Raw genomic sequence first — 9,572 nt, forward strand, 5'->3', positions numbered from 1 at the left:
TGACAACCGCTTTGCTTGCAGGTGCTGAGCAGCTGGGCGGCGGTGGCGGCTACTGGGCGGTAGTGGTGCTGTTTGTCATCGGGCTCTTCGCAGCGGGAGCCTTCATCCTCTACAAGTTCAAAAGGCAAGGCCCTTGGCTGCCCTGCTCTGCGGGGCTCTGACCATGGGGCTGTAGGCAGCCGGGCCCAACTCACTCAGGCAGATCTAGAAAGGGCCCCAACAGGGCCTCAGAAGGGAGTGGTGAGAGTTTGTGCCTGTGATGGGCTGCAGGGGGAGGTGCTTTCCTGGCTCTGTACCACCTGTGGGGTCCCTGGAAGAGACGGCCGCCACTCGCAACCCAGAGAACATCACCCACCCACTCCTCCACCCTCCCCAGGACATCCCAGCCATCATGCCGTTCAGCCCCACCCACCTCACGGGGAGGACACTGCCTATCTCACAGATGAGGAAACCGGGCTCAGAGAGGTTAAGCAGTATGCCCAAGGTCACACAGACGGCCAGCCTCAGAGCTGGGACCTGACCCAGGCCCACCCACATCCCAGGCTTCCTCGGCCACCCGCCCATCCCTTCCCTCCCCTCGAGAGCACTTGAGAGCTGCTGAGCTTCCTGCCAGGCGCTCCCGTGGGGAGGGCTCTGGGTGTCCCCATGAGGGAGCTGCTTGTGCTGAGGCTGGGGTGAGGTGGCAAGAACAGTGTTTGTTTATTGGGAGGGGCTTTCATACCTCTCTTTCCTTCTGAGCCTGTTCCCTGGCTGTGAAATGGGTGTGATCCCCCAGCGCTGGGATGCGTCATGGCCACCCTGCAGGGGCTGGACAACTTGAAGTTCCCTGGATGCTAGACCTGGAATGAGCAAAGTGACCCGGCCCCGGCAGCATCACCAGACTCCTTCCCTGCAAACGCAACTCCCAGATTTGGCCCTATTGTTTCTCCCCTGCCTGCTGGTTCAGCTCCGGGGGCCTCAGTCTCCCCATCGGGGTCACCCTTGAGGACCATCAAAGGCCACAGCTCACCCCTTCCTTTCGGCTTATTTGGAGCCTCGGGCCCTTCCCCGATGCCAAGCCCCAGCCTTTCATGGGCCCTGGACTCCCGCAACCCCTCCTCCTGCTCCCGGTCCCACTGTTTTATGCACTGCGGGTCTTTTGAGTAGTAGTTTCATGTGTGCCCCCGTTCCACAGGCTGGCCCAGGCTCTGGGACACAGCATTAATTGTCTGGGAGCGCGTCCAGGAGCTCCTTACCCGCCTTGTTACTCAATTCCACCCAAAGGGTTGGCCTGAGGCACTCAGAGCTGAACCGGAGAATCTGGGAGGACTTCCCTGAGGAAGTGACTTCTGGTGGGGATCCTGAAGGATGAATAGGAGTTTGTGGGGCAAAGAAGTAAAATAGGGTCTGTCCTGTGGTCTTTCCCAAGTTCCAAACTCAGAGAGGCACTGGCTTCCCAACAGGTCTATCCAGGGGTTCCGTAGGCACTGCAAATTTAAATCAAACTCAGCATCTTCTTCCCCCAAAGCTGGTGCTGAGCAAATGACACTGTCCTCTACCAGGTGCCCAGGTCAGGAATCCCACCTCCTTCCTGTGTGCTCCCCCTCCAGCCTATATCCCATGGCCACTGCAACTGGGGTTTGTCACAGCCAGGAGGTGGCAGGGGCGGCCTTCGAGCCCAGGTTTTCAGGTCCTGAAACCAGGCACCCGACTGCCCTGGAAACAAAAGCAGCTTAAAGTTGGTGCTGACAAGCCCCAGGGCTGTGACTCCAGTCTCTGGGAGCTTGAATGTATCGGGCATAGGCAGAAGTGCCCAATATACTTCAAGGCTCCATCTCACAGCAGAGCAACGCCCGTTTGTCCCCAGCGGCCTGAGGCTTTAGGCTCTGGTGCGGCCTGCGCCCTCGGGAGCTCCCAGCTTGCTCAAGGGCTGGGCTGGGCAGCACTGACAACCCAGTCAAAGCCCTCAGCCACATGTCCCTGAGGCCCGGCAGGGGCTTGGCCCTCATCTCTCAAGGCTCTAGACTGAGGCAGCAGCGCTGCTTTGAGCATATAAATCCAGTGGTGAAGTGTTGCAGCTTATAGGTGATACTGGCCACCCTCTGTCACCCTCAGAGCTAGTCACAGGTCCTGCCCCACCCCATCCTGCCGTTAAAATGTTTCCAGAGGGCTGGCGATGTTCATCAACTGCATCTGAGAAAGCCCCCCTCTCCCACTGAGTCTCAGTCCCCTCATCTGTGAAATGGGACCCTGACCCTGGGTTTTGATTGGACTAAGTGGGGTGTCGTGCATGAAGGAGCCTGGCCCAGGGCGGGTCCTGAGCCGGGTCCCAGTGGAGGCAGCGGGGCTGTGCCCACCCTCTCCCTTTCCTCCCTGGGAAATCGAGGACAGTACTCCCCCAGGACGCCTGGACGGGGCTCAGCAAGTGCCTCTCAGAGCTGGGCCGGCTCGTGCCTCCTGCGGGAATGTGTGCCCAGCCCAGTGGCAGGGTGGCCAGGCATGGGGGGTCAGGGGAAAGAGGATATCATGCCCTCTCCCTGCCACATGGCCACGCTTCGCTTCTCAGGGGAGATGACAGATACACAGTGATCACCCAATGTGTCAGGGCAGAGGGAATCCCAGGGCCGAGGGAGCATGCAGGAGGGAGGGCTTCCTGGAGGAAGTGGCTTTGAGCAGCGATGGGGCAGGAGGCAAAACTTGGGGCTGGGGTAGGCACCTCTGGAGTGCTGTGGGCACCGTGCACCACACTCGGTGTGGCCAGGCGGCCAGCGGAAGGCTCCAGGGACAGGCGGCCTGGGAAGCCACTCCAAGCTGAGCTGCCCTCACCTCTGTCCAGCAGGAAACGGCCAGGCAGGACCGTGTACGCCCAAATGCACAACGAGAAGGAGCAGGAGATGACCAGCCCTGTGAGTCACAGTGAGGACGTCCAGGGCGCTGTCCAGGGTGAGGAGTTTATAGATGATGATCTCGACTCGCAGACTCTAGGTAACGTCTGCCCCAAACCCACCCCGCCCTCCCACAGGCCACCCCGCTGGGCCGCTGGGGCCAGCAAAATGCTGGCCCAGCAGCCCTTGCCAGCGGGTCGGTCGGGCCCACTGTGTCCCCTCCATCTGATGAGGGGATGACGGGACCTGCCAGGGCTGCCCGCAGAGATGAAATCTGAGACTTGTGGACGCTGAGGGCCCCGTCCCTGGCAATGACCAAAAGCCCCCGACAGCCCCACCGAGGCAGGGAAAGGATGGGAAACATGGCTGGCTTTGAAAGGAAGCCTGACTCGGGCCTCAGGACGTGGGAGGCCTTTCCCCCACAGCTGCTCCCTCAACACTCCCAGTCCTCCCCTTCACTGCAGTGGTGATCTAGGGAGCACCCCACACATGGACCTGCGGCACTGCACTTTACAGTTTACGAAGCATTTCCACTGATGGGATCCCCTTCGCTCCTGGTCATGCCCAGCAAGGAGAAGATCAGTCATCTACAGCTGCATGACAAACCGCCCACCTCAGTGGCGTAGCATCATTTATGGCCGTTTTCTCTTCTGGTGTGTGGGAGCTGACTGGGCTCAGCCAGGCTGCTCGCTGTCAGGGTCTCTCATGAGGCTGCAGTCAATGGCTGGTGCAGCAGTCATCTCAAAGCCTGCCTCACTCAGATGGCCAGCAATTAATGCAGGCAGTCAGCTAACCCCTCACCTGGACCATGGACTGGGACACCTACACATGGTCTCGCTGTGTGGCTTGGGCTTCCTCCCAGCATGGCGGCTGACTTCCAAGAGCATGTGGAGGGAGGTGGCCAGGCAGGAGCCACACCCCTTTCAGGGCCTAGCCTTGAAGTCATACACTGTCACTTGTGTCTTGCCCTGTCCATGTTTGAGGGGAGGGGACACGGACTGCATCCCTCAGCCGCAGTCAGAGCATGATGCCATCCAGCACAACAGGCACTATAGCTCTTCCTCTGGATGAGGGGGGAAACTGAGGCCCAGGAGGCTCTGAGACTTGCCAGAGGGCTGGGAGCCTGTGCTGCCAGAGCCGTGGCACCAGCCCTGCATGCCGTGTCGGGCAAGTGCAGCCGGCAGCCGGGCGGTGTGGGCACTTTCCATGCCTGTCTCAGATCAGCAGCCGAGGAGGCAGGCTCTTCCCTAGGGCTGAGGACATGGAAGTGCAAAGACATGGACTGTCCTTGCCCAAGGTCACAGCTGGTGGTGAACGGAGCTGGAAGTCACATCTTGGCAGACCCCAGGGACCTGGCGTCTCCCCTATAGTTCCTGTTCTCTCTTAATTCCCATCTGGGCCTGATTTTATGGTGATGTCGGCACACACATCTCACCGTTGCTGCGGGGTTCTGCGGTAGCTTCTGGAGCAGAGAACGGCGCACAGGAAGCCACAGAGGTCTTGGCACCACCAGCTGCTGCCACTGCCATTCTGATGATCCGGCTTCCAGCGTCACTCACACTCTGCATCCGGGACATCCTCAGAACGTGAGCGGCGGAAACCGCTGTCCCCACTGTGCAAATTATTGAAAGTGAGGCTCAAAAAGGAGAAGTCGCTCACCCCGGCCCCAGCCAACCACTGGCTGACCTTGGAGCCAGACCCCGGCCAGCCAGACCCCAAAGCCTGTGACCTTCACACTCTCTTGAGAGGGGTCAGGGCAGCTGAATGGACCGGCCACGGTCCCTCTCTGCCTCCCCTGCGAGCTCTCCAGCCCCTCACCAGGCCTGTCTGCCCCACCCCCGGTGGGGGTCCCTTGTCTCCAGCATCGCCAGCCCAGGTGTGTTCCTCATGGCGTGATGCGTCTGTAGACTTGGAAACATCACAGGACCCACGTACTTCACGGAGCGCTCGCTCTGTGTCAGCCCCAGCTCAGCGCCTCCCAGACACCGTCTGACTTCCCGGAGGCAGACATCGACATTGCGCCCACTGCGCAGATGAGAAAGCTGAGGGTCAGAGCTGTTACTCAACCTCCCCAGGTCACTTAGTGAAAAGAGGTGGAGCCGGGCTCAAGCCTGACTCAGTGGCTGTACAGCTGTGTGCCCCCCGAAGGCCCCGGGCCGCGGGTGAGCGTCCTACAACTCTAAAGACCCCTCCACTGGTCTTGCTCCTGCTGGGGCAGGAGGTGGTTTTGGGGCTCCCTCTCCTGCAGGCGGCGTCACCCCCATGCTCACCCCCAGGCCTTCTCGAGTGGACAGAGGTCACAGGGTCTCAGGAAGACAGAGCTCGGCTCCCCAGCCCCTGATGGCTTTTTGCTTCCAAGCCCCTAAAGAGTAATCCTAGTGGGGTAGTAAGATTCATGCAGCCAAGCCCTTGGTCCATGCCAGCCTTGCCAATGCAGCAGCCGCACTTCCCCGTATGACCCACGCCAGTCCTTGGAGGGGTGCGGTTGACCCTCACATTAGAGATGACGAAGCCAAGGCCCAGCCAGGTGAAGGATGGGTGAGGACTCAGGCAAGGACTCAGGTGTGGCTGGGCTGTGCTGCGGGTGCTCCCAGCCGTGTCTCCCGGTGCCCTTGAGGCGGGGCAGCTCTGGGTCCTGGGTCCTCGACCTGTCTCCTTGACTCCTAACCAGCCCCCACCCGGGACACCCGACTCACCCCTTGGCACTGACATCCCTATGCCCCCCTCTCTCCCACTCTCGCCTCCCGGGGCCTCGCCACTCTACGCCCTGCAGCGCCCACTGCCAGGAGGGGGCAGAGCCTCAGCCCCTCTCGCACCCCCTTGCTGCCGATGCCGGGGGCGATCCCCACGCAGGTCAGTGGCTGTGGCGGGTTGGGGCCGGCCTGGGCCTCACCTCTCAGGCCCTCTGGGGCCCACTGCTTGTGATGGCACCGGGAGAGCCCACTCCTCAGGCACCCACCTAGGAACCGCGGAGACCCCCTGCACCTGCACGGGCTGAAGGAAGCCAGGGAGGCCCACTGCACGTTGGCTCGAGGCACTGCCTAAGGCCACCACCGTGTCCCCTGTGGCCCTGTCTCCAGTCCCGGGCTTGTGCTCACGGGACCTGCGTCTCTTCTGTTTCCTAGGCAACCACTCAGGCGTGGTCCTGAGCATCAACTCCCGAGAGATGCACAGCTACCTGGTGAGCTGATGCCACCCCAGCATCTGTCTTTTCACCCACGGAGGGCACAGAACCACCAGCAAAGCCGGCGGCTGGACTGGCGCCCCTCAGAGACCTGCGGAAAGCCCCCTCCCTGAGTCGTCGCCACACCAGGCGACAGGCACCACCCCCTCTGATAAATCCAAGCCCGCCCAGGCCCACGGGGGCCCACGGGACCCCCCGGGACCCCCCGGACATGGCCCTGCCCCTATGGGACACCAGGCCTGACTCAGGCAGGTTCTGCCCCCAGACCCCACACATGGCCGCCCCACGTGCTGTCGCTCAGCCCGAGGCCTGACTTCTCTGGGCTGAGGCTGGTCGTCCTGGAGCCCTCCCAGTACCTCAGGCTGCAAGAGCTGCAGACCCGTTCAGACACTGCGTTGCGGGCTCCTTCCCCGCAGAGGCCGGGGCCTCCCTGACTTTGCTTCTTCACTCCCACCTGTGCGGCCACCCAGTCCCTCTGTGGGAGCCCGGTAGCCAGGCCCTCCCAACACCACACCACCTTCCAGGCACCCCATGCCCTCCGGCTGGAAACTGCAGCTCTGTAAATGCCTCTCTAGGTAGCTGCTGGCGGTGGTGGGGGTGTCTCACTCTCTGTCTTTATAGCTGGCGGTGGCCACCGGGGTGGCTCTGTCAGAGTCCCGTACTCGGGAGCCCCTTCCCTGAGTGCCCAGGGTGCCTCCTCTGCCCAGAGGGGCAGCAGCTCTCCCTGGTTCTCCCCAGGGCAGACGGGGTAGGGCGGGCTCAGGACCCAGTGCCCATGGTTCCTCACTCCTACCAGCAAGCAGCACCATCCCGCAGGCTTCTCCCACCTGATGGCTGTTCTCCCACCGGGTCTGGGCTCTGGAAGGAGCCAGAAGCCCCCAGAAAGGTGGGTGGTGGAGACGGCACCAGATATACCAGTTTTCTGCAGTTCCTTATAGGCAAAGGGACCTGGGTGGAAACCAAGCTGGGAGAGGCTGAGGATGGCAGGGCTGAAAGGGCCATCAGCGTGACCCTCATTTTCAAGAAGGGGAAACTGAGGCCCAGGGAGGAGAGTAACTGAAGGTCACAGCACGGTCACAGCAGAGGTGGCCGAACCCAGCCCTCTGCGCGCCAGTGCTGTGCGGTCTCCACACCCTCACAGTTTCCTAGAATCAGGGATGTTAGTGTAAGTCTATAGGAATATATGGGGGTGGGGAGGTCACCTTTTGCCTTGAAATGGGAAGTCAGTAGCCCCTTCCTCCTCCTCCCTCCTCCCCCTCCTCTCTGGCAGGGATCTCAGATGACCGTGGCCTCCCTCTCAGAGGGGGAGAACGCCAGAGCCCTGGCTGGTGACGTGCTGGCTGGGGGTGAATCCCAGTGAGGGTCCCTCTCAGAGCGGGAGAACGCCAGAGCCCTGGCTGGTGACGTGCTGGCTGGGGGTGAATCCCAGTGAGGGTCCCTCTCAGAGCGGGAGAACGCCAGAGCCCTGGCTGGTGACGTGCTGGCTGGGGGTGAATCCCAGTGAGGGTCCCTCTCAGAGCGGGAGAACGCCAGAGCCCTGGCTGGTGACGTGCTGGCTGGGGGTGAGTCCCAATGAGGGTCCCTCTCAGAGCGAGAGAACGCCAGAGCCCTGGCTGGTGACATGCTGGCTGGGGGTGAATCCGAATGACAGTGCAGACGTTCTCCCATCCACCATGTCTGAGCTTGGGGGAATTGCCTCATTTCCCCTGGAAAAGAAACATGGTCCATTAGAGGGGAAAGCCCAGGGGTGAATCTTCACGCCCCAAACAGTGCCCGGTGGGGAGGAGGCACCTGCTCCTTGTTGAGTAAACCACCCATGGAGACTGGAGCCTCATATCCCTAGGTCGGGGGGTGTTCAAGGCCACAGGACAAGGGGAGCACCCTGGGCCACACAGGCATGGAGGTGTCCCCACCCCTGCCACCTGCCCCCCAGACCCAAAGCTCTCTCCCCACCCTACCTGCCCACCTGGGGCTCCTGTGCCCCCTCCCCACTCCAGAGGCCACCCTGCAAGTTGTCCTCAAGGTCATCCTGGAGATGGGATCCAGGACGTGGGACCATGACTCTCTGGGACCTTGCCACAGCCTCCATTCCCCTGCTTGCAGTCTGCAAGGACGCCTTTGCAGGGATTTTTGTCCGGCTGGCCACCCCACCCACACCTGTCCCTGGCCAGCAGGCTGCCTGCAAGTGTCAGGCACACAGGGACAGACATGGTGAGCACAGTGCAGGCCCGGGGCCCATGGGCAACATGGAACCCTGGGAACTGCCCTCCCCCTTAGCTCACAGTGCCTGCGGTAGCCACTCTAGGTCGCTGGCCTTCCTTGACCACTCCATTTAATTCTCTCTGCTGTTTGGGTCGGGTTTTTCCCCTTAGTTATTTCTGGGTTTCCTGTATTTTATGTTAATATTTCTATTAAGAACATGTTGGGCATGTGGACCCAAGCACCTGGGAAGGAGGTGGCATCTGAGACAGCCTGATATGTTCCCGTCTGTGCACCCATGGAGATCAAGGCGTGGGCCCGTGGCTGTCCCTGGTTGTAAATTCGAGGGTCTGCATATCTGATGTTCAGGTAGACCTGGGCGCCTGGGAACGAGGCCATCAGCTGCCATGCACATAACAAAGAGACAATGCATTCCTTCTTATTTTTCCTTTTTAAAAATCGATGAATCATTTGTGATGCTTTTAACAAAGATTAAATGAATTTGATCAGCTTTTGCCTTATTGTGAAGATACTTTCCTCATTTCCTGAAATGCATGTGGGTGCACACACAGGCCCCTAGGATCGTGGTCCCAGAGGTGAGGTGGCTGAGGACCTCGTGCGAGGGACAAGGACCAGGCCCTACACGTTGGGACGTTGGGGGAGCCTGCACATGGCAGTGGCCTTCAAAGTAATGATCTCCCCGGTCGGCTCTCAAGCACTTTCACACATGTGGGCTCGTTCTGTCACTCAAGGCCAGCAGAAGGGGAACCAGAAGTGTCGGCCAATTTTCCAGAAGAGAAACAGAGACTCCCAGAAGCTGAGGACCTGGAGGTGGTGCAGCACAGTCCCACATCTGATGGGACTCCTTTATTTCTGAAAGGCCATTTGCTTTATTCTTTGAGTTGACAGAAAGAGGCATGGACTTGTCTATCCCAGTTGATGCTCCAGCCTCAAAAGCTGTGCATTCACTGTAGCTAGCCACTGAGTGTCCACACCTTCTCTGAAACTTCAACTGTAATAGCTGGAAAAGAACACTCTTTCTTCTCACTCTCATCTTACATGGTTAGAGAGAGAGAGAGAGAGAGAGAGGTGGATGAACATACTTTACAGATGTGTTCACATTTGCTAAGTGGTCCCCAAGCCATTTCTGGAAAGAATGAGGTTGCAATTGCCTAGTGGCTGCTCAGGGGGAGAGAGCTGGCAAGGGGCTGACAGCAGACACCCTGGCATCCCAGTGAGCGTCTGCTGTGCCTGGAACTGTTGTCCCCAAATATGGTCAACTTGCGCGTGAAAGTATTTTAAGAGCTGTAATAAAACAAGGCATT

The 9,572-nt window shown here is 60.1% G+C and overlaps 1 protein-coding gene across 5 annotated transcripts in view; it reads left to right on the forward strand.

The window, feature by feature from the left end:
- The window catches only part of SORCS2 (sortilin related VPS10 domain containing receptor 2), a 552,106-nt gene extending 545,481 nt beyond the window's left edge, over positions 1–6,625 (forward strand). For 2 of the 5 annotated variants that reach the window (XM_016951273.4, XM_016951277.4), the window contains exons 25-27: positions 22–124; positions 2,816–2,964; positions 5,990–6,158. In XM_016951273.4, the coding sequence (XP_016806762.3) occupies positions 22–124; positions 2,816–2,964; positions 5,990–6,054 (317 nt within the window). In that variant the 3' untranslated portion in view covers positions 6,055–6,158. Of the gene's footprint in view, positions 1–21; positions 125–2,815; positions 2,965–5,989 lie in introns of all 5 variants that reach the window. The other 3 variants (XM_016951274.4, XM_016951275.4, XM_016951276.4) reach the window with 3 other exon arrangements.
- Positions 6,626–9,572: the final 2,947 nt, after the last annotated feature.

Source organism: Pan troglodytes, chromosome 3 (assembly GCF_028858775.2).
Source record: "Pan troglodytes isolate AG18354 chromosome 3, NHGRI_mPanTro3-v2.0_pri, whole genome shotgun sequence".
Classification (NCBI taxonomy): Eukaryota; Metazoa; Chordata; class Mammalia; order Primates; family Hominidae; genus Pan; species Pan troglodytes.